The 25892-nt window shown below is 36.0% G+C and overlaps 1 protein-coding gene across 9 annotated transcripts in view; it reads right to left on the bottom strand.

The window, feature by feature from the left end:
- The window catches only part of WAC (WW domain containing adaptor with coiled-coil), a 79597-nt gene that overhangs the window by 11706 nt on the left and 41999 nt on the right, over nt 1–25892 (bottom strand). For 6 of the 9 annotated variants that reach the window (XM_027559728.1, XM_027559732.1, XM_027559726.1 and 3 more), the window contains exons 4-10: nt 23291–23397; nt 18918–19033; nt 18247–18359; nt 13639–13947; nt 2919–3164; nt 1436–1558; nt 465–613 (exon numbers count right to left, since the gene is read on the bottom strand). In XM_027559728.1, coding sequence (XP_027415529.1) covers nt 465–613; nt 1436–1558; nt 2919–3164; nt 13639–13947; nt 18247–18359; nt 18918–19033; nt 23291–23397 — 1163 coding nt within the window. The remainder of the gene's footprint in view (nt 1–464; nt 614–1435; nt 1559–2918; nt 3165–13638; nt 13948–18246; nt 18360–18917; nt 19034–23290; nt 23398–25892) is intronic. The other 3 variants (XM_027559733.1, XM_027559731.1, XM_027559730.1) reach the window with 1 other exon arrangement.

Genomic DNA, 25892 nt, shown 5'->3' with positions numbered 1-25892 from the left:
ATTCCATTTCTTCTAAGGGATTCTTGCCCACAGCAGTAGACATTTTGATCATCTGAATTAAATGTCCATTCCAGTCCATTTTAGTTCACTGATTCCTAAAATGTTGATGTTCAGTCTTGCCATCTCCTGTTTGACCACTTCCAATGTACCTTGATTCATGGACCTGACATTCCAGGTTCCTATGCAATATTGTTCTTGACAGCATCAGACTTTACTTCCATCACCAGTCACATCCACAACTGGGCATTGTTTTTGCTTTTGCTCTGTCTCTTCATTCTTTCTGGAGCTATTTCTCCACCCTTCTCCAATAGTATATTGGGCACCTACCAATCTGGGGAGTTCATTTTTCAGTGTCATATCTTTTTGCCTTTTCATACTGTTTATGGGGTTCTCAAGGCAAGAATACTGAAGTGGTTTGGTTTGCCATTCCCTTCCCCAGTGGACCACGTTTTGTCAGAACTTACCTTTGGCTGTGATGAAACAGGAGGAGTACTGATCAAAGGTTTGATGGGGACTGTGTTTGTCTGGGGTGTGCTTATCCTTGGAGACACATACGATCGTGGGGATGATGCGTCAGACGTTAAAGACATTGGAGACTGATTGGATGGTTGGGCTGTGAAGAGTAAAATAAACCAGAAACCTCTGTAATTGATGTGGGGCAGATCTTTACAACTCTGCACATGCCCCATAACCCCAAAGAGGACACCTATCTGAAAAAGTCAGCATCTCTACCCACTGGGGCCACACTGACCACACGACCCGTCAGAGACCAGCCACCCAGTGCAGCACCCACTCCAAGTCTGAACACAGTCTCGCCGGGAAAGCATCCTGATCTCAGCCTTACTTCTTGTCCCCCTCAGATTCCCACCCCATGAGACCACCCAAAGGGTCTCTCAAGAGTCTTTTCACTGCACTGGTTGATCAGCAGTCCTGCTCACTTGAGCAGCTTTCTGCACTGGGGCTCAGGGATAAATCAAGGGACCCTTTTATTTCCCATCTGCTCCTTGGTGTCACCTCTAACTAGACACCTGCACGGAGAAGAGGGCTGGCTAACTCAAGGCAGGACTAAAGCATTTCCACATCCTCTGATCAAAAATCATCTAACACCAACTGAAACCAAAGCTCAACTCGGAAAACAGATTCAATGATTCACAAAGATTGAGAGCATACCATAGTTTATTTTAGCTTTGGAGCAGGATACCTCATTAACGACTTAGATGTTGAATTAAACATATATACAGCATAAGATAAATGTGAAAAACCTGTTTCATCTAAAAAGGTAAAGAAAAATACTACTTGTATAAAGCAGTGTTAAAAAATCAAAATAAAATTATCACAGCTACTTTTTCTTCAAAGATTAAAAGAAATCTGTTATTAATCTCACCTGCCTGCCTTAAAGACACAACTCTAGAGGTATCTAAAAATACATAAATACCTTGTGTGGAGAGCTGAGCAGCTTGAGAAATCAGAGAAGTTATGTTGAAAGCAGATGGTCCAGCAGTAAGAAATTTGTGAATTATAGACTGCAATGAGGCTTGTGTCACAGCTGCTGTAAGAACTAGAAACACAGTACATCTTAAATTCAAATAAAAACACAGCAGCATATGTAGTATTAGTAAAAACTTGAAAATTCAAATGAGAACCCAGAAAAAAAATTGTTTCATACTAGAATTCCCAAATTAAGTCTAGAAGACAGGAGTAATACAACAGGTTTAGACATGGGGAATGATCTGAGGCAGAGGCAAAGAAACTGAAGGGGCTTATACAATAAAACAGTAGAGTTTCCTTTCCAGTAAAATTTAGGTGTTCAGTTAAAGGAAAACTCCTTGAGATGTTTAAAACAGCAGAGTACTCACTGGAACTTCTGACTATACCAGGAACCTTTCCATACATAGGCAAGGTGCTTAGTACATTACTTGGAATGAACGGGATAAATAGCAACTGTTTCATGCAACTGCTTTATTAGATAAGCTAAGCACTCAAATCCTACATCAACACCTACCCTCAACAATCTTTCAAAAATGAATATTAAAAAGCAGGGTACTTTGGAATACTATGTATTTTTGAAGCGTAAGATCTTTTATTATCAACATTTTCTTAGGCTATGGTTTCTTCAAACTGTTTAAAAGTCCTACTTTGTCTAGTAAAACCTTTTCCTATCAAACAAGAGAATACAAAAATGTTGAGAAGAATAAGACTGGAAGACTAATGACCAACTAGCCTGAGATAGCTCCATTTTTATGATAAAGGAAGAACTTAACCACTTAATAGTACTTCTAAATATATTATATGAAAATGTATGCAAACAAAATTTTGCGATATTCCTAAGATTTAATACTTCAATCTGAATGGCTTACAAACTATATCCATTTTTACTCAGACTTCTTTGAGGTGGCTGTCTAAATACTTTAGTAGTACACTGAAAAGCAAAATTGCAATTAACAATGCAATTTAACTAGGTAAAACAGCATAACATATCCATTACTTCCCTTCTCATAGATGTTTAAGTAGTTCAAGAACTACCTGAATTCCTACTCTTAGCTTAGTCCTAGTAATTAGCATATTTAAAATACTTCAAATTATACAGGAGGCTTTTTGAAATATGTTACAGACTAAGCGTTTCTATCAATTTTAGCAAATACTCTTTTTTTCTGTTTTCATTAAAAAAAAAAATTCACCATAAACATTAAGTTAACAAAACAATTATAATTATCTCTGCTAACTACCAGGTACACAGACAAGTCTTGGAGAATATACAGAAAAGTATTGCTAATTCAATCATATTTTAAAGCATGCAGTTCAACGTAAATTTCAAAATGAAACAAAGACCATTCCATATTATACTGGGGATTTTACTAATTATGTCATTTTGCACACTGCAAATGAACTTTTGAGAAACTGTTACCATGAAAATTTACCTTCATTTATTTTGGATATGTCCACATTAGAATTATTAAGTTGCAGCGTGGCTTGCAAAGCAGGAAGCAACTGTCTAAGCAGATTTGGGTCCTGAAGTAATGGAGGTATTGGTGACTGTGGAACAGGAGAGACAGGAATTGCTGAAGCGGATGCTGGAGGTGCAGACGTGGGGTTCAGTCCAGAGGCTGAAGATGTGGAAGGAGTTGTGCAAGAGTGTGATACAGCCTTGTCTCCTGATGTAGATTCTAAAGACAAAGGAGACAATAAGGCTGAAAACCATAACTTGAATACTGGAAATTGTAACCAACATCAAACAAGCAGGATCCATGCATGTGCCAGGTACCTAACTCAAGTAATCTCATTACCAAGGTACCACAGAGTGGACTCGGGAAATAGTTGGCTGACTAGATATGAGGTAGATATGTCACACTCTGATTTCATAGATGATAAAACTGTACAAAAAAAAAACTATGTAACTTGCTTAAAGTCATCAGGGAAGGCAGTGATGCTACCAAACCTGTATGTGAGTTTCAAAGCACCCCTCTGCTTGTTAGTAATAATGTCTCAAATACGTGTACAAGCACATCTTGTTTTACTGCATTTCACAGTTACTGCCTTTTTCATCTCCCCCAAATAATGGAAGGTTTTACAGCAACTCTGTATTGCAAGTCTACCCACACATTTTCCCAACAGCATTCTTTTTAAACTAAGGTACGTATTTTTAAAAACTGGAATACAATTGCTTTACAATAGTGTTTTCTGTTGTACACCACTGTGAATCAACCATGTATATACTATATACACATATCCCCTCCCTCTCGAGTTTCCCTCCCACCCACCCCCATCCCACCCCTCTAGAGGTTATCACAGATTTTAGTCATAATGCTATTATTGCACACTTAACAGACTACAGTATAATGCAAAGGTAACTTTTATATACACCGGGAAGTCTAAATATTCATTTGTGATACTTGCTTCACTGTTGTAGTCTGGAACCAAACTCTCAATACCTCCATGGTACTGTCCTGTATTGACTACACTTCCAAATAAGGTTCCATTAAGATATAAAGGGACAATACAATTCTCCAAGAATTAATTTATATGCATCATAAAGTAAGGTGAAAATGTTCATCACCATGAAAACAGTCGACTTAAATATGAAAATCAGAATAGGCATGATGGAGAGCAACCCCAGAATGGACTACAGATGTGACAAATAAGAGGAGACTCCTACTCTGAACTTTTATACTTAACAACTGGGTTCTAGAATTACATACTCCTCTTCTGGAATTAAATATAGAAGGCAATGAACTATCTCTATTTGTATCATTTAAAGGTTATCAGCACTAAAAAAGATTCTTTTAATAGCAAAAAAAAAAAAAAACCCTCCCACAAAATCCCAACCTCAGTGTTTCAATGTACACAAAAAAATGTATAAAACATGCATGAAAAATTATCATAATTTGAAAGCTGTCATTGCAAATTATTTACATAGATTTAAGGTAACTGAAATTAAAACCCCAACAGCATTTTTGGTAGCATTTGAAGAGGTATGGGTTAGTAAAAGCCACAAACCTCTTTAAGAAAAAGAACACAGCTAGTGAAAATTTAAAACAAAACCAATTTAAGGCAGATTTAACTTTTATATATACATTTAAGTCTTAAGAAATAGTAGAGGAAGACACAGAAAAATAACTTTGATGTGAGGATGCAGAAAATGACAAAGAGCAAAATAATTACACCCAAAGGACTGGTAACCAAAATACTTTAAGGAATTTCTACAAATCAAAGAAACACAAACAATAGAAAAAGGAATGAAAGACATGAAGACAATTCACAGAATAACCTGAATGGCTTAAAAAACAAAAGATCCTCAACTTCAGTGATAATCAGGAAAATATATATTAAAAAGCAACAGAATATTCTTTCACATTCATATTTAGAAAAATGTCCAAAAGTCTGAAAATACCAAATACTGATAAGGAGTAATAGAAACAGCATCTCAGATGGAAGCTAAACTCATATAACTACACTGGAAGATAATTTGGCTTCTCTAGAAAAACTGGAGGTACCTGTACTTCATAACCCAGTTAATTCACCTTAGGTATACACCCTTAGAGAAACTCTAATGTATGTAAATGAGAATATTCAATAATTCTTGAAATGGTATTGTGATATAAAAAAAAAATTTAGCACAAAACTAGAAACAAACCATATGTCTACCAACAGGAAAAGGAACACAAACTGGTAGTTTTATTATCATCATATTTTATTAATACAGTCACTTTAATGAAGCAAAGAATTAAAAACAGAAGGTAATGATGTTTAGACTAGATTATTCAAGATATCCATACACTCTTACAATCCTGGCAGAAAGGCTGTTTTAATTCCCCCTATAAACCCATTTCCTTAAGATTTTCAAGCTCATATACATTATACAACTGAATTAAGACTGCTACTATGGTATATAAAAGTTTCAGGAACACTGTATTTGAATATCACATTGCTACCTAGTAAGTACAAATCTTTAATTCCAATTCTAGGAACTAAACATTTGTTAATCTTCATGGCCCCAAAGAAGTTGGGAATCAATAGCAAGCTTATTGCAAAATAAGAAAAAACCAAACCTCCTCTACCAGCCTTTTAACAACACTGTTGTAATGGTCAAAAGAACTAGGGACAATAGCTCTCTAACATATAGACTAAGAGCTGCTTTCAGTACATTTCACGTATGTGCTGATCTCTTATGATCCATTTCGGTCTCCACATCTTCATTTTTGTAAGACAGATATATTCATTTTACAAAGCACACATTTTAAAGGAGGGTCTGTAAGTCTTAGGAGACTGCTTACCATGTTCACCTTTGCTTTCAAACATTTGTTTGGAATCATAAACAAGTACAAAGAAACTTGTAGGAAATAAGATCTTTCTTGTGAAAAGTTACTACATTTCATGAGGCAATTCTAGACAATAGCACCCGTTTTCTCCAGATCATTATACCTTAAGTTCAGCTTAAGGAATAAACAGTTTAAATATCTTAATGATGTTCAGAATGAAACAAGTTCTATTTTTACTTCCTTTATGAACAATTAAGCCAGTACTTATATCCCTCTGAAATGACCCTTTTGTTGCCTTTACTTAAGTTTTCTTCTGCCTTCAAGGACAGGAGTTGGAGAAGGTGTTATTTCCACATTTGTTTCAGTGCTGCTAAATCCAGACTGGAAAAATTAACAGGGGCTCGAAAATTCTTCAGTGTTATTCCTCATTCTAGGAAAAGAAGAACACTCCAAAACAGAAAACTAATACATATCACTCTCACAGAGATAATGTAATAATGTAAATAAATGTTTGTTTATCCTATGGATACATGTCTTTCACAGTTTAAGAGATTATTGATGAACAGTATGGAAACCAGTTGACACCACTATTTATAGGAACCTTCAGCAAGTAACATCTCCAAAGGCCAGAAACTCTCTTTTTAAAAGGTTTGATTTTGAGAATGACTTTAGCAGAATTACTCATGAAGTTTAAAAACAAAAAAAAGATACCAGAGCTCCACCCCAGTTCTAAAGAACAGAATGGGGGTGGGGAAGTCCAAGAATATGGTCAACTTGCACGAGTTCTATGGGTGATTCTGCCACACCTTGTTGGTTATGAAAAAAAAAAGATATTTAACTTTAAAACAAAAGGAAACAAAATTTTTATTTTTTTTTATTTTGTGTGTCTGACTTTTTTAAGGCAATGTAGCAATGTCATCCTACCATATTTTAAATTGAAAATGAATTGTTACTTTCCTAACTATATTTTAATTATTTGTAATTCTCTAACCAAGTAATTAATATAAGCCATGAAATAAGTATGTTACCCTTTGATTTTAAATTGGATATATTCACTTTGATAAAACTGTCTCTTTATGAATTAATCATTTATATTCATTTATATTTCCAATTTTTACCAGTAGAGGGAGTAATCTACCAAAGACTAGACCATTCACATAGAAATGTTATTATAACCTAACTTTTCAAGGCTTAAGTAATATCCACTCACCTCTTCTAACTATAGATACCCTTTCAAAATACTCATGACAGCATATATTAAAGTCAAAATTTTCTGACCCATATTTTTCTGGTATGCCAAATAACTCCTCAATCTGCAAAAAGATCTCTAAAGAGATACTGCACTTTAAAGAATAAAAGGTACTGACTACATTACTAAACAATTTCCTACAATGTTCTGACAGTTGCTGCAATAATACTGAACAGGACACAGGAACAAAGCTCCAACAACTGACGCAACGAGGGCAGCCTGCATGTTCCACTGTGTAGGAACAGTTACACAGCGGGGTACAACATGGAGACATAAGGGAAAACAAAGTGTGTACAAGTATAATAAGGAAAAAAAAAACCATGAAATAGCTAGGTGACAACACCTGGTATATAAGCTGTGACTGTCCTTATTTTATAATTCATAATTTTAAATCTTATGTCTGTCCATAACTTTTCTAAGCATTTAAAATGTACATAAAAATAAGTATGGTATTGATGTTCTATAACAATTATGCTTTTGCAACTTGGTTTTTAATTCAATCAGGGAAATCTCTGATAATACAAAGGACAAACCTACTTTAAAGCTTAACAGATTTTACTTAAGTGACCTCCACAATAATCATCTTACACACTTTTACCAACTGTCATTAATCTTAAGAGTGAAAAAAATATTTTAATTTCCAATACCGAATCGGTAATCTTTCTTTTGAACTTTTTTTTTTTTTCTTTTGAACTTTCATGCTGAAAAATATACAACATACAACTAATCATTTTAACCATTTCTGGGTTTACAATCCAGTAGTATTAAGTGTATTCACACTGACACACAACCATCGTAATTTCACCTGCAGAACTTTTTCATTTTTCCAAACAAATGCTCAAACAATTAAATAATAGCTCCCCATCTCACAAACCCTAAGGAGGCACAGCTCTAGTTTGTGTTCATGAATTTGTCCATTTGGGGTACCTCATAGAACTGGATCACAATAGTTGTCCTTTTGTGTTGCTGAGCGTAAGGTTTTAAAAGTTCATCCATGCTGCAGCGTGTATCACAATCTTACTACTTTCTAAGGCTGAGTAATACTGCATGTATATATATATCACATTTTGTTTACCCTAGGATTGTTTCCACCATTTGGCTATTGTGAACAGCGCTGTTGTGATCCTTGGTGTATAAATATCCATTTGACTCTGTAGCTTTCAATTCTCCTGATTACACTTAAGCAAGAATCACTGGAGGATCCTACGGTAATTTTATGTTTCACCCGTTGAGGAATTGCCAAACTGTATTCCACAGCGGCTGTGTTTCAATGTGTATAAAGTGATATTTCACTGTGGTCTGATTTGCTTTCCCTGTTGACTAATGATGCTGAACACCTTTTTATGTGCTTACTGGCCATTAGATTATGTTCTCTGGAAAAATGTCTTTTGAACTCCTTTGCCCAGGAGGAAATGGCCACCCACTCCAGTGTTCTTGCCTGGAGAATCCCAGGGATGGTGGAGCCTGGTGGGCTGCTGTCTATGGGGTCGCACAGAGTCGGACATGACTGAAGTGACTTAGCAGTAGCAGCAGCAGCCTATTTCTGAACTGGGCTGTTCACTTTCTCGTTGAGTCATACGACTGTATATTCAGGATATTAACCCCTGATCAGATGTGACTTAACAAATGCTTCCTCCCATTCCATGGGTGGTCTTTTCACTCTAGAGCCTCCTTTGAGGCAGTTTTTAATTTTGATGAAGTCCAATTTATCTATTTTTTCTTCTGTTGTCAGTGCTTTCGGTGTCATATCCAAGATATCAGCACCAAATCCAGTGTCATAAAGATTTTACCTTGTTTTCTTCTAAGAGGTTTATAGCTTTTATCTCCTAAGTTAAGGCCTTTGTCCCATTTTGAGTAAATTTTTCTAACTATTCTAAAGCAAGACAGGCAATTTAAAATTCCTCTTCTATAATTGCTGGTTCATATCCTTTGCTCATTTTTCAACTGGATTGTTTTTTTCATACTGCTTTGATGAATTCTTAATGTATCCTTTAACATATTGTGTTTTAAATATGTTCCAAATATTTTCTCTTAATTCAGTATTTGCTTTCAACCTTTGTTTCTTGTATCTCTGTCAAAGAGAAGTTATTATGAACTTTTTAAGGCAAATGTGTTTTGAGTCTGATTTAAAAGATCTTCCTTGACTCACTCTCAAGTTATAAACAAATATTTTCTAATATTCTTTCACCACCAGTATTCCCTCTGTCCCACTATTCAAAATGCCATCTTTATTAACGTAATTTTAGTAAACTCACTGACTAAATCAGACTAACCACCTCTCCCCATTAATGTCCCCAGTTATTCAAACATCTGAGTACCTCTATGGCCAATTGGTCTAATTTTATATGAATATTTAGTAACCCTAAAAGTAGTTTAAAGCAAAGCAAGGAAGGGCTGAATGGTGGCCCACTTAGAACCAGTTATGACCTCCTCTGTGGGCTTACTGCCTTAACATACACTGGAAAGTCTTTGAGTTCATTTTAACTTCACCCAGTCGACAAACATCATCGAACACAAAAAGGAAGTTTAGGTGACTAACTTATACCTCATATTAAGAATGACTAATCCCTTTCTTATTAGATTAAGACTATAGAAAGTCAAAGTCGCTCAGTTATGTCCGACACTTTGCGACCCTGTGGACTATACAATCCATTAATTCTCTAGGCCAGAACATGGGGGTGGGTAGCCTCTCTCTTCTCCAGGGGATCTTCCCAACCCAGAGATCGAACCCAGGCCTCTCGCATTGCAAGGGGATTCTTTACCAGCTGAGGCACAAAACTATAGAACCAGCATGTGACTGACTGACTCTTAAGACATGCTGAATTTTCTGAGAAATTACTTAAGGCCACTGACTAGGTCTGCTTCTGCAGCTACTGTTTACTTTTCAAACTTATTTTAATAAACTGCAACTCAAAATTATTAAATAAGGAATTTTAATCTCTTCTGACTTTGGCACTTGTTTGGCCAAATCAAAAAACAAAGACCCATGTCTCCTGCCTATTTTGTCATTTCACAAATCTGGAATGGAGGGTGGAGTCAGGACCAGTTTAGAATGTTCAACGGGCTACCAATCTGTAAAAATTCAGCATTTTTTAAGCTCAGAGTTTCTCTGTACTCTGTTGTCCAATAAAGTAATCTTGCCAACAGATGTTCAAATGTTACTATAACAAAGATATAAATCTGTAAGGAGGTAACCTGACACCCTTGTTTCACTCTACCTAACACTAGAATTATTATTCTCTGCAAAACCAAACAGCTTCATAGTTCCTCCACACTTCTATGCCTCAAGCAAGCACAGAATGATTTGCCTTACGTTCTTTTTAATGGAAGATACACTGGCATTACATAGATCTATTTCTGGTTTCTTTAATTAGATCACAACATATGTAACACTTCTTCTCCAAATACATTTTTAAACCATGACCAAGGCAGGTGCTTGCCCAGCCCTCAACAGCGCATTACCATTCTTTCAGTTTATTCACATATCACAAATACCGACTGCCTATTCTAGGGATATAGAAGTGGTCAGGACAGAGATCCTGCTCTTGTATTTTTTATTAAAGCATTCTATTGCTGACACCCTTAAAATACAGCTTAGTTACACTATTAGCACTTAAGACCAAGACCCATCTAATATGAACCATCAACCTCTTAATTATTTGTTAAGGAAAATCCAAACAAGGAAATCACTATGTTGATGAGAAGAGTCAACAGGAAGCTTAACTGAAATAACACAGATGTCTCAATTGAGGGGAAAAAAAAGTATTTCAAATTAATAGACCTTTTTACAAATTTAGACTAACTGGAAAACAATCTGAAAAGATGCAAATTGTTACACAATTTATTTAAGGGAATAATATTGTTTCAATTCACATGCAAGGGGAAGTACTATTTTCCTTATACACACAGGCAATTCCAAGGTTATCAGGTTGCTTTCTAGAAGCTTAAAATTATATGTAAAATTCTCACATAAAGTTTGTGATCAGCAAAGACACTCTGTAGAATTTAAACATGAATTATTTGTAATCTGTTTCATGACGTACAATTTTATGGAAAGAACATGGATTTTGGAGAAACCGCATCTTACACAATACGTTCAGACTTCAGCAATGTTCAAGCTTTTCATAGCTAACAGACAATTCTTTTCCTCACAATGTTGTTTTAAAGAATAAAATGTAATCAAATTATTTAGCACCAAACTAGGTATAGTTTACTTTTTATTATGTTAAGTTTCTCAGGAATGGTGCTTGAAGCTTTGAAGGAGGGCAGGGAGTGAAAAAAAGTACAAAAAGCAATAAATCATAATGTCTAACCCTACACAGGACAGTCTAATTGAAGGAACTAAAATAATAAAGTGGTAAATGCAATAACAGACCAAAAGAAAAGTGTTTGAGAGGTTAACTGACACTGAGAACAGAAGGACATCATAGCTGGCTCTGAAAAAAAGAGTCCTGAGTTCAACAGAACAGGAATGGAGCAAAGAATATATCCTTTTCTGCAAACGATCAAACCATAAAAGAGCATAATGTGATCAAGTATAAGCTTTTAGCAGATGAATTATATAGAGAATGTAAGAGTAAAATACTGGAGGATCAAGCTAGTTAAGACAGATGCAATCAGACTGTCAAGGACTTGCTATCGTCTTACTGAGAAGTATGAACTTTGATCCTTTGGATAAAACCACTAGAAAATTTTAAGCCAAGAAAGAACACAACCCAGTATAATGATGTCAATGCTAAGTGCACAGACTGGGTAGAAGTTATCACAATTATCAGTTATCACACACACACAGTTACCAGAGCACAGCAGTTATCAGAGGTTATTTCAAGAGCCATGATCTGAGTCTCATGGCAGTGGCAGTAGCAAGAGGAAGGACATACACGAATAAAATCTGGAAGAATCCAAGAGTTGTTGATGGATGGGTAAGGGTAGAAGGCCAAGAATGTTAAAGAACACGGAGTAGTTGGGAGGATAGTGTTATCGCTGAGAACCTACAAATTAGGGGAAAGGAAGGCATTTGGTACATGTTAACTTCTGGATACCAACTACTTAGATAAAGAAGCAGACATGTGTATGAGTTAGAAATAAAGATTTGGGAGTTACTTATGTAGACAAAGTAGTCCTAAGAATTGCCAGCCAGCAAATGAGAACATGTTAGGGGGAAGAAAAAAGAAAAGTAACACAGTAAGAAACTAAACTCTATTGACATTTAAGGAGCAAGAAGAGAAGAATGGGGAAATTGAACAGCAGCAGTATTCTAGAAGTCAGGGAAGAAAAGAATTCCAAAATGAAGGTAAGAGCTGAAAAAAAGGCTGTTAAATGAACAAGAGGTAAAATGAGATAAATACCAAAGATCTTTTTTAAGGCCAAAGGATTTTTTTTTTCAAACTGAGAAAGGCTTTTAAAAATAAAATGTTCTGTAACCAAAATATAACTGACAAAACTGGAAAACCAAACTTCCTTTAGAAAGTACTACTAACAATTAATGCATTAAATCATATTTTCTAAGAAATTCTCTTAGAAATTCTCTTGGAAATTTAGTTCTGCATCAGGGCAAATATTACTTGTACAATGAATTCTGATACACCATCTTTGGGGAATTTGACAACATTTGGAATACCCTGCTTATGTACTATGCACTATATGATAAAGCATGGTTTAATAATGTGTAAAAACTGCTACAGGGGAAGTTCAAACAACATACATAAAAGGAGAAGAAACTAGAAGCGAAAGAAACCCAAATACTTAAATCCTTTGTCAACAAATTAAGTCAGTGTGAAACAGTGGGCCAGATATTACAGTAAAAGCTTAAACACTCAATAGGTCCTTGTCACATCTCCTAAACCCAAACGAAAGAAAAATTCCTCAACGGTTTACCGATGCTAATCTGCTAATGAGTCTAGTCATGAGAGTGATCTGTTTACTTAATGCCTTTAAATTTCCTTAGTTTCATAAAACAGTGTTAAGTCTGGGACTGTGACTGGCCTATACAAATATGCTTATCCCATCACCGTGCTTCCCATTATCCATCATCTCCCAATTTTTTTTCTAACTTTTTTGAACATTCTATGGTTATTAGCACAGAGCTGGAATTTGGGTTGCAAATTTTAACCTCTTCTTTCAACTAAGTCCTAAATCAGACATAAAACTCCTTATCTTATGGCCCATAACTCAGCTGTCTAATTCACAAACTGAAACCAACAGTTGCGTGTTATGTGAAAAATGACAAGTTTTTAAATGTCTCTCTTCGTATTAAATTTTAAGTGAAAACTGAGACAATTTCTAGAGTAAATCATGAAGACAATTATCACAAAACACCCAAAATTACTTGTATACAAGTGTGATGGGACACTCATTTAGCTTTAGCAAGTTGTTTTATCCATTACTGTTATAAATTAAGCACTTGACTTCAAAGTGTTAAATGCAAAACCAGTTCTGAGGCTCCATAATTAAAAATAAAGAGAAAAAAACTAATTACAGCTAACTCAAGATCTAATCTATGCAGTAACATTCTAAAAGACTTTTTAAACGAATTTATAATTCAGAGTCTCACTGAAGCTGACGGAAATCATGTCATATAATCAGAAACTCACACTACAGTTCAACGTGCAGCATCTAGTAATAACGGCATACCTTTTCTTTCTGTTCTCTGAGCAGGGACAGAAGATGTGGGTGTAGGCAGTTTTGATAAAGTAGATGCTCCATTAGCATCAAATGATTTCTTTGGCTGGTGATCAGACTGTAGCGTAAATGGACTAGAAGGAACAGTGCTTGGGGTAGCAGTTGGATGAACCACTGGTTTGATGGGGTGCTGTACTGGCGTAGAACTACTGTGAGTCTCTGCTCTTGGCAGTCTGTAGTCTCTGTCATTGTGTCTGCTTGTCTGAGACAAAATATTCTGTGGGAGCAAACTACTGGCATCACTGGAATGCTTGTCTTCCACTTTAGTTCAGAGTTCGGAAAAAGAGATGTCGGAATGACGGAAGGGGGAAGAAAAAAGATTACGTTAGAATCCTGTCTTTAACATCAGCTAATTTAGCAACATACTTGTACTTACATCTTTTCTATAAAACTGCAAGCCCAGTTAGTGTCTGCAGTTTTACCACTAGCATATAAACATCCAAATACTGGAAGAGGAATTTCAGATCGACTATAAATATTAATTCTATACTCAGATTTCAAGTGGGCTACTAGTTTTGGGGGATTCTTTAGAACCACACCATAGTTCAAACAGAATATTTTTTTAAAAGATCAATATATGGATTTATAACATTTTACTCAAATTAAAAAAAAATATTTTAAAAACAGAAAAAGCAAATGATCCATTCTTTTAAAATACGGATCTTGGCTCTAATTGACTGTATCATCCACAGTGGTTCAACTGCAAATTATTACTTTGTTAGCCTGATTTTTCTGAATACTGAAGCAGCTAACTAGTGGGCTCTAAAGTTGTTGGTACTGGGGCTAAAACAACCTCATTTACGGATGGCTGAATTTGTGAAGAACTCTCCATTCAGTAAGTAAATCAACTCATATTTTAAAAATGCTAACAAATACCAGAGTTAGTTATAAAATCAAGTTATAGATAATGCTATCTGAAAATAGAAGCCCTACATCTGCAGCAAAGTCAGAAAAATATACTTATGTTAAAAACAGATTCTCTTCCAACTTAAAGCCACAAAAATAAATTTTAAACTCAAAATACTTTTGCTTTTGCAAAATAAGTACAAAAGAAGGAAAATCTGAACAATCACAGTTAAAGAAAATCTATATTTATCAAAAATTCTCCGGCCTAAATTACAATAGTCTCCCCAGTAACTAAAGGATTAAAGCAACTTCCACGCAGAAAAACATCTTAAGATTCAAGCACGTGATTACCAAAGGATGCCCTCCCTGTTGAATACAGTGTTATTTTTTTCCAATTCATGGTTCCTCCAAGTCTAGAGACCACAAGAGCACAAAGAAGGAAGTATGCTTAAACTACAAGTCAGTTTTCAAGTTGGCAATGTACACCTTCTAACATTATAGCCAAATACAAGGTACTGGGTATAGTACTGGATACTGTAAAAAAAAAAAAAAAAAAAAAACTTTAGTCATTATCAAAACAAGGTCTTCTGACTTGAAGACTTAATGAAAATCAGGGTTACAAAAGATGAATTTATTACTGTACCAGAAAAAGACTGAGCTGCCACATCAGATCACAAACATCTGCTCCATGATATTAAATTATCAGTAAACTATCAATTTGAGTGCATATACAACTTAAAAGTTTATTCTAAAGTTTCTTCCTGAAAATAACACTACCACAAGCTTTTCGAGATAGATTTAACAGTTTAAAAAAAAAAACAAAAACAAAACATGCCCAATTCCCATCAACCTTGTCACTTTCCTCATGAAGGAAATGCCCTTTGTTCTGTATGACTACAGCCAAAATGTATTCAGATGAAAATTAAAGATACTTCTCACATGTGTAAACTTTGGGGGTGAGGGGGGGACACAGCAGCAAAATCATAGCAAATGAGAATGCTACGGCCCCAACAGTTTTCTATTACTCACAACTCAAGACGAAACACGGTTCAAGTGACTTGATCTGCACATCCCCACAACAGGAACACTAAGCAAGTGTCTGGAAACACGATTGTCACGACTGGGGCGAGGAGAGGAGTGCCACTGGGATCTTATGTGTGGAGGTGGGAACAAGCTCTACATTCTACAACAGAGGACAGAATCCACCAAGAATGACCTGACCCAGAATGTCAGTAGTGTCACTGTTGAACACACCAAGGTAAAGTTTCTCTAACCACAGAGCAATCACTCTACGAGGCATAGATTAAAGATTAAAAATCAAACAAAACACAATACAACCACATCAGTGCAATTACAGTAGCAGCGATATCAAATTTAAAATTTCACCTATACAACTTCAGTGTCAAATTGTGGATTATTTGCAACACTGCCAAAAAACCCAAAACCCCAAAATGCTCTTAAAAATCCTTTCTTCTACCTTTCTCTCTTTACATGTAAAGTGTTCCCAATCCTCCTGCTCCCTGCTCCACACCTCTTTAGTGGGCTGTTAGGAAGAACAAAGCTTTAAGTGCTACCTTACATGCATACCAATGTACCAGACACAGAGGAAACTCTCCCAGCAGTTTTTGGTAGACAAAGTACTTCAAAGGCTTAGTAGAAGTAGAAGCAGAAGTAGAAGCAGCAATACAGCTAAAACCCTTTCTCAAACATTGTAAACTCAAAAAGTGTAATATATGACTACATTTCAACACAAACACAGACCCACTCTCCTCCTCTACACTCCTAGGAATTTAACTAAGTTATCCGGTAAGTGAGCAAGCACAGGAATAGCAGCACTGTTTACTGTAGGAAAAAGCTGAAAACCATACCAGTCTCCACAGACAGAGGATTATCTACCGGACATGAGCATGTCCAAAAAACATGTTGAGCATGCAGTCAACATAATAAAAGTTAAATTATAAAATGACAAGCAAATATATGTTTGGAAAAAAAAAAAAATTTTTTTTTTTGGCAGTGCCTTAAGTCATGCAGAATCATAGTTCCTCAACCAGCGATCAAACCCCTGCTCCCTGCAGTGGAAGCACAAGTCTTAACCACTGGATCGCCTGGGAAGTCCTATATCCTTGAAACATTATTGAGTAGAAGAAAAGGTTAAGAACAGTAACATAATCTGATTTTGATATAAAATACATACACATGTAGTTTTATATACTATTATATGCAGCTAGAAAATAAGTTTATGTCTCCAAGTGTTCCTGAATCATGAGATTAAAATATTTTCCCTCTTTCATTTTTAGTAACAAACACGTCTAACTTCTGAAATCATAAAGAAGAAAAACTGACTTCACTTCCGAAAGTAAAAACAAGACAGAGATAATTTTTAAAAAAACTATGGTTTTATTTTCTTAAAGATATTTTTTAAGCAGACAAAACTTGTATTTTCACTTCTGTCAACGTTTCTATTAGATCTCTAATTACCCGCAAGGGAGGACAAGTGCCTAGGTTATTTTGGAGGAACAGACACACTAGACGGTAATCTTTTCCTCTCTGGGAATCGCCAGCCTCTTGTGTGGAGAGGCCCACCCTAATAACTAAAGTATGTTACCTTTACACCCAACTAGCCACTCTCCTGGATGCCCATAATTTATTCAAGAGGACCACAGGCTGGGCACTATGTATTTTTTAATCTGGAAGGAAAAGCCACTCATTTTTAGTTATTCACCAAAAGTCAGTTACTTAAGTAAAATGAGACTACAACCAAAGTCTTCTGTATCAAAATACAATATTCTTAATTTCTTAGAGTACCTTAAACCATTTTTATTTTCTAAAACTCAAGTACAATTTAATATAACAAATTTAATGTTTCCAGAAACACATTTTAAACATTCAGCCCTACAGAACCATATTATCTGTTTCACCTTTAATTTTTCCCATCAAAAGTTCAATATCCTTTATTGGGACCAAATATATACCTACTTTTTTGAGTTACAGAATGAGAACTCAAATATGCTTAAGTCTAAGAATTTCCAAAACACATCTTAAAATTCTCAAAACTTGATAAAGAGCCTAAGAATTCTATGTGGCATTTAAATTTTATTCTGGGCAAGACAAGTCACTGGGAATAGAACATATGTGGTAAAATCTTTAAATTCAAACTTTACTTGAATTAAAAAAAATAAATTTATGTTACCCATATTGTTCAACTTGGACAAAATCTGACCTTAAGAGAACATGAAGGTATGCCCACAGTACAGAGATAGCACACAGATCTATGATCATTATGAAACCATTTCCAGATACAAGGATAAACAAGTTTTCTCACTGGCAACACAAAAACAGGCATTTCATGTCACTATCTGTGTACCTTTGATTTAATTATTAGATTGAAATCCAGGAAGGTTTGCAGTGTCCAGTTTAAATGGGGGGAGAGGGGTGTTGCGGCAGCATGAAATTTTACTTTTTAACCAACTCAGTGGCATCATAGCCATTATGAGTAGTGATGAATACACAGGTGTATTCATTCTACTATGTACTATTATATACTCTTTCCCTTTTCAAGAAACAAAATAATGTAGGTTACAAGGACAGATCCAGCATAAAAAACCTGTTATGTTTCTAACTATTTTACATTATAAGTGGCGATGCACATATATCTGTAAACTACTGGAATGAATCAAACACTACATTAGTTCAAAGAAAAAAATTAATACTTACTTCCACTGGCAAACCCACTAGTGGCTGTTGCTTGCATCACCTCTCTTCTGTAATCTCTATCTTTTGGGAAGCTATTAACTGCCATCTTGTTTGCTTCTTTTTGTCTCTGTTCTCTAAAAATAAAAAATAAACCCATAAAAATTACAACAGATACAATGAACCTACACAACATTCTGGTCAAATGCTTAAGGAAACAGTACATTGAACATCAAAGAACAAAGCAGTGATGTCATGTAACTGGTGTGGGACCTGGGACACAGCAACAACAGTAATGCTTCTCACTGACGGCAACATTACACTGATTATTTACATGCCATGAACCCCACAACTCAACACGGTAACAATAATTCTACATTTTACATGACGGAAACACTGTCCTACAAGATGAAGAATTCGAATACAAATTATAGAAAAGATGAATAAATGTAGATCAATATGTTTTAAAATTAAATATACTGTTTACAAGGACCTTGTGAACAGCTGCTCATCTGTCCTAGTTTTTTGGTTTTTTAAGAGAAATTATGGAAAACACAGACAATGGTCAACATTTCAATTAAGTAGAGAAGTGATGAATAGCACACTAAGAAACCTAAATGTAGAATGTTTAGCATCCTAAGATGTTAGCCTGTAGAATCAAGAATGAGAAATACTGTTCAATTAAGCACAAATACCTTTCAAGCCACTCTTTTGGTTTTTCCCATTGTGAAACTTCTGTTCGACAATTATAGTAGTATTTTTTCCCAGAAGAGCTAATATGCTCAGACCAGTCATCTGCAGAATCATAAGGCTTAAAAAAAATTAGAAAATGTTACTGTAATCATTTGATATATCAAGAATGTAAATGGTTTTATAAGCACACATAGGGGAAAAGACCTGAGACAAAGGTGCCCTCATCTGAGATGGAATCATCTGCATGTACACTTAAGGAGCTCTTAGTCTAAGAAAACCTTCAACTGTAACAATGGTACACTCTATAAAGTATCAAATTAAACAGTTCAGTATCTTTACTAGGTACAAGAAAGACATGAAATTAATATCATACTGACCTTAGAAAAGCATTACAAAACCCCCATTAACACAATTTTAACTGCTGAAGTCTAGTCATACAGAGAATCCACTCAACTGACTGACCTGATGGCATGAAAGCACATCAGTTCTGAACACTTTAAGGCACAACAGTAATCTGTGTAACAGAGAACAACCTGCTTGTATTCACTGTTACTTAGTGGGGGATAAAAGCATACACAAGAAAGCTTCAGTATAAAGACAGGATATTAAAAGCTATGAATTTGCTCCAGCTTCACAATCCACAAGACATGTCAAGTATTAACTGAACTTGTCTCACACAACATACAGGATCATCAGCAGTACTCATTTTCCCAGAACTAAAATTGCTCTGTCTTAGTTCTCAGATACAGTCTCTTGCTGGTCATTTCATAGACACTATAAAATTATCATGAAATTAAAAATTACCTGAAAGGCCCAGTTCTCATGGAACTAATCTCAACAATGTAATGTTTAACTGCCTGCACTGGCTCCAGGAAATCTGGTAGAAATCCTAGTATTATATGAATTTACTGATAGCTGTTTACCAAGGAGCTTTGAGATTAAAATGAAGCAAAGGTTATACTTTGGGAGTTCATCCTTCTTCCTTGCTCACCACTGTGCAGAGGGACACAATTTGAACACTTCAGGAAATGAATTCTTATGCACTGCGTATTCAGCTTGAATTCAGCACATAGGAACAAGCTGAGAGAACATGTCCATACATCACAAAACTAATGAGTGATAGAAGAAAAGACCAAAACTCAGGTTTCCGGGTACCTATTATTTCCACTAAATCAACACCAATTTTGGAAATATCACAACAATTTTGAGCATAGCTGAAGAACACTGCAGATTCTGCTCTCAGGCTATTTCAAAATTGTGAAGCTGCTGGAAATCAGCCCAGTGCTTCCAAATCTCTAGAGATCAGGGGAGAGTCAACTCTCAACACCCACCCGACTCTAGCCAGGAGAAGGCTTCACCAGGCTGCAGGAACCCAATCCAGAAGGCAAAATTCAAAAGGGTTCTTCTCTACCATCTACCACCCCCTAGATCTAAATTATTATGCTAACAAAGCCCTCTATGGATGTATTTGCAAGATTTGGTTTGCTGGGCAGGTGATTACATGGAATTTACTAGTTCGGTCTAAAGAGGTTGAAGGAGATTTGGTCTAAAGGCTGACAGAGGACACCAGAGTAGAACAGAAAGGTCTAAGCCAGTGCTCTTCAAAAGTGATGGTTATGCAAACTGTGACCTGTCCTGGAGGAGACATCAGAATATATATCAACACACTGCTTCCCGAGCCCAAGGTCTTGTTTTAAAAAACAAACATATACCATAGCTCAACTAAAGAGTGTATTTAATGACAACTAATTTCCGTTGTGGCACAACCTGCAGGACAGTGAGTTAAAAGTTCACAGACGAGAAGCTTGAAGAGCGCGGGTCTATCAAATCCTAGGTTAGTACAAGTTAATATCTTACTTAACAAAATGCGCTCCAGGGTACAGCATTACAATCACATACTAGCAATTAAGTTCATCTTCTCCACCCTATTTCTATCCCTCAAAACAGGTTAAGGAAGAAAGTTTTAAAGAAACAGGGAAATTATTTAAATGCTGATATGCAAAAGCAGGTGTTAAATGTTTTTCCCATTGTATTATTTTCCACTTTACTGAGGTATAATTGACAAATATAAGATATTTTATTTAACCTGGGTTAAAATAATCTTTTTTTTTAAACCTGGGCTACCTAATATTCATCAATGCATCTCTTTCATTACAAAAATATTAATGAATGGTGATTTTATATTTTACTTTACTACTCAAAAAAAAAAAGTCCATTAGAAGTGATTTTAAGACATAGTTTGAAAGTAACCTTCAGATTACTTCAGATTGCTAATGTTCAGAAGCCAGCTTCTCAGGTAACATTAAAATCAGTTTGTAAAAAAATGCCATGCCCACTGGGTACATTATGATGAAAAAGACTACCACTTGAAGGTTAATTATATACCTAGAGTTGAAATTTACAGAAAGGGGAACCTTGATTCTAAAAACACATGACATTTAATCCCTGTTCTGTTGCCACTCACATACTGAAATCCCCTGACACCCTTTAGAATCTGGATGTTGCAAACTTTCTGATGCCCATTATTTATGCTGATTTCATTATGCCAATCTATTTCCTGAAAATCAAGATAATCAGAAACTGTTTTTCCTGAATAAAGAATTGTTTTTCACCAAAACAATGTCCACATGGCCTGCCTCTGTCCTACCAGCAGATGAATACAAAATCTAAATAGTCAGTGATGAAGGGAACATGAGGTTAGTGCTAGACTGTTAAATTAATGGGGCTATTTTTCACAAAAATGGATACTCATTGTAAAATATTGAGTATATTTCTTAGTGAAAATGATTCAGCAGAAGCAGTGTGATGATAACACCTGTGAAAGTTTATCAAGCTGCTGTCTGGATCTCAATACCATCCTTCTATGTTCTGTGATGCTAAGGCTGGGACAATGCAAATTACTTTCTACTTAGCCAGCTGGCTTTCTGTTAAGAGTCTGCCAATACCAGACATTAGAGGACTGAAGGGCAGGAGAAAGCGGCCACAGCGGATCCCAGTTTCTAGCTCTCAATCCAGAATCAGAAACTTTCATTATATCCCTCAGAGAACTGTGCTGGGCTCCTCCTCTGAGCAATTAGGTTCTGATAACCCCCAACCTCTTCCTTTTGTTTCCAGTCCTCAAGGGTAATCACTATCTATGCTACTTTTTGTTTTCTGTGTTTGAAATTCTCTGTGCTGAAATAACCAGTATGATTTGTTTTCATAAACAGACCCTAATACTTAAAACTAAGCACAGTGTTTTTTATGAAAATCATTGATGTCCCAATTTTCTCTGGAAATGTACTAATAACACTGATTCAACAAGAAACAAAAAATAATAAACTCCAAGAGTTTTAAATACCACTTAAGGTACGATAACCACCTGAATAACCAAGGCAATGGCTGTAGGATTCAACCAATACTTCCCTGGCCTTTCAGTTAGTTGTCCTTTTGTCCTTCCTGTAACGGATTTTCCACACTGCTATCTGATGGTTTTTAAATTGCAAATATAGCACTTCCCTGACTAGGCCCTTGAGGAGCTCTCCACTGCCTTCACGTACAGTCCATGATCCATGGGAAGCAGAAAACGCTGTGTGATCTGACCCCATTCTCTCTGTAACCTGAACTCCTACCATTTCTCCACACCAGCAAAACCTGTGTTCTCCAAACAAAGTGCTTTTTCACACTTCTATGTCTTTGTAGGTGCTGTTCCTTTCCATGCTACACGAATTCCAGATCTCTTCCACTACATGGATTACAGTCAGCCTGTTGGCCAGCACAGCCTCTTCATCCAGGCTCAGTCCCCTCTTGAGGGCTCCCCCAGGACCTTAACATGTACTGATCTAATGGTTTACGGACCTACAGTCAGTCTCCACTTTTTTTTCTGTTCTATACATAAAAAATCTAGCATCTGCTTGGAAAGTTGAAATGTTATTTTTGCATGAATGTATTGAACTTTCATTTGAATCCTAACTTTAAAAAGTTCAAACTACTTCATTAACAATTACTTCATTTTTAGAAAAACCTACAGTACCTCACTGGGTTTGATGCCTTTCAGGACCGAGATCTCTATTATCACTAATGTTTTATAGGGTATAGAATATATAGTAGATACTCAACTTATAGATTTTAATAACAAAAGTTTAAAGATTATGGGGAAAAAAGCTCAAGACACAAGTTTCATAATCTGAAGTTCTTTGTATCTCAAGTATCACAACAGTAAATTTTGCTCCACAAAAGAATGTTAATGAAACAATACCAAGATGGCATATTCAGACTATCCTCAGTTTTAATATTAAAGCTAGCTCATTAGTTCAGGTGCATTAAGATCAACATTGATTTTTAAAAATTTTGCAATATATTCAAAAAACAAAACTGCAAACGTTTATATACTTACTGCATCTGAAGTTTTGCTTGGATTATTGCTTGGATTAGAAGAATGTGAATTTGAACTATGAAGAGCACTGTGGTTGTGTGAATTTTCTTGGGGAGAGTAACTGGTCCCTTTAAAAAATAAAAAGCAAAGACAATTTTAAGTAAGTCATAGCTGATGTTTATACTGGGCTTCTGTCATACTACAGATATATCACTAATTCATCATTGTAAACCTGAATTTTTATCATTTCTAGCAAACTGTAGGTTTTTTTTTTTTTTTTAATTACAAGTTGTATTAAAGACACAACATACATAGAAAAAAGGCCAAAAGTTCCACTAATGAGAGAACAAAAGTGACAATTACCCAATTATCCACTGTCCATGGAATTCTCCAGGCAAGAATAGTGGGCTGAGTTGCCATTCCCTTCCCCAGGGGATCTACCCAACCCAGAGATCAAACCCGGGTTTCCTGTATTGCAGGCAGATTCTTTACCATCTGAGCCACTAGGGAAGCCTCAATTATCTAGTAAGTTTTTGCAATTACTTTTCAACTTCTTAAACAGTTTCCACACTTGCTTTTTCAACTTTTGACAAATTTTAACTAAAACAGTGTCAAGTTTTCAAAAGTTAAGTTTCAGGGAAGGTGCTTGCTTTCAAGATGATGAAAATGACATCATATCTCCTCACAACAGGACAGTTGCTTTAAAGTAACTCATGAATTTTATGAACCATGACCATCAGGGATGCCAGTTTTATCTTAAGAAAAGCCAAGATCTAAAAATCCAGACTTGATTAGTAATACAAAAAGCTCCACTACCCAAGTCTAACTGTTAGTATTTCAGTTTCATTCCATCAATTTTTCATCATAAAGGTAACATAATTCAACTTCCCACCTACTCCTTGTCCCAAAAAATGAACTAGCAAGTGGTATGGGGGCTACAAGATAATGAACAAAAGCTGGAAGCAGGAAGAGCAATTTAGATGGTCCAGTGGCCCTGGAAATTAATTAGCAGTCAGAATCAGGGTGGTTATGAGAACAATTGAGTAAGAATTAACTATTTCAATCAACAAGAACAACTACAGACCTACCTTTGTTTTATTGGGCTTTGCTTTACTAAACTTCACAGATACTGAGTTTCGTACAAATTGAAGGTTTGTGTCAATCTTACATCTATCAGTGCTATTTTTCCAACAGCATTGGTTCACTTCTTATCTCTGTGTCACATTTTGGTTAATCCTCATAACATTTCAAATTTGTTCACTGTGATTATCTTTGTTACAGCAATCCGTGGAGAGTGATCTTTGATTTACTACTGAATTTGTTTTGAAACACCACAAACAACACCCACACAAGATGGCAAGCCTAAATGATAAATGTGTGTGTTTTGACTGCTCCCCCATGTCTCCCCTTCTCCACGGGCTGTCATTTTCCCTGAGACACACAGTATTGAAATTAGGCCAGTTAATAACCCTACAATGGCCTCTATGTGCTTAAGTGAAAGGAAGAGTCACATATCTCTCACTTTAACTGAAAAGCTAGACATGGTTAAGCTTACCGGGGAAGGCAGGTTGAAAGCCAAGACAGAAAGCAAATTGGGCCTCTTGCACCAAACAGTTAGCCAATGTGAATGCAGGAGGAAAGTTCCTGCAGGAAAATTAAAAGTGCTACTCCGGTGAACACACGAAGAAAGCACAACAGCATTACTGCTGATGTCGATAAAGTTTGAGTTCAGATGGAGAAAAGATTATACATACTAGCCACAACATTCCCCTAAGCCAAAGCCTAGTGCAGAGCACACTCTTCAATTCTATGAAGGCTGAGAGAGGTGAGGAAACTGCAGCAAAAAGTCTTAAGCCAAGAGGTTGGATCCTGAGGCTGAAGCAAAGAAGTTGCCTCTGTAACATCAAAGTGAAGCCACAAGTGCTGATGTAGAAATTGCAGCAAGTCACCAGGAGATCAAGCTAAAATCTTACATTCATGAAGGTGGCTACACTAAACAACAAAATTTTCAACATAGATTGAAACAGCCTTCTATTACTTTCACGGAGAGAAGTCGTCAATGCCCGGCATCAAAGCTTAAAAGAACAGGCTGACTCTCTCAGGAACTAAGGCAGCTGGCGACTTGGAGTTGAAGCCAGTGCTCATTTACCACCTGAAAGTCCCAGGGCCCTTAAGAACTATGCTAAATCTTCTCTGCCTATAAATGGAACAAAGCCTGAATGACAGCACATCTGTTTACAACATGTTTTCAGCCCACTGTTAAGAAAAAAGACTCCTCTCAAAGTACTAGGGCTAACTGACAATTTGCCTGGTCATCCAAGAGCTTTATGGAAACATACGAGATTCTTGTTGTTTTCATGCCTGGTAACATCTACTGTGCAAGCCCATGGATCAAGGAGTCATTTCAACTTTCTGTTCTTTTTCAGAAATACATTTCATAAAGTTATAATTGCCATAGACGTGAGTCTGACTGACCTAGGTAAAGTAAATTAAATACCCTCTGGAAAGAATTCATCATTCTAGATGCCAGCAAGAACATTTATGATTCATGCACGTTAAGAGGTCAAAATATCAGCATTAACAGGAGTATGGAAAAAGCGCATTCCAACCCTCACAGGTGACT

Source organism: Bos indicus x Bos taurus, chromosome 13, assembly GCF_003369695.1.
Source record: "Bos indicus x Bos taurus breed Angus x Brahman F1 hybrid chromosome 13, Bos_hybrid_MaternalHap_v2.0, whole genome shotgun sequence".
In the NCBI taxonomy this organism is placed as follows: Eukaryota; Metazoa; Chordata; class Mammalia; order Artiodactyla; family Bovidae; genus Bos; species Bos indicus x Bos taurus.
This window is presented reverse-complemented; position numbering and strand designations above follow the sequence as displayed.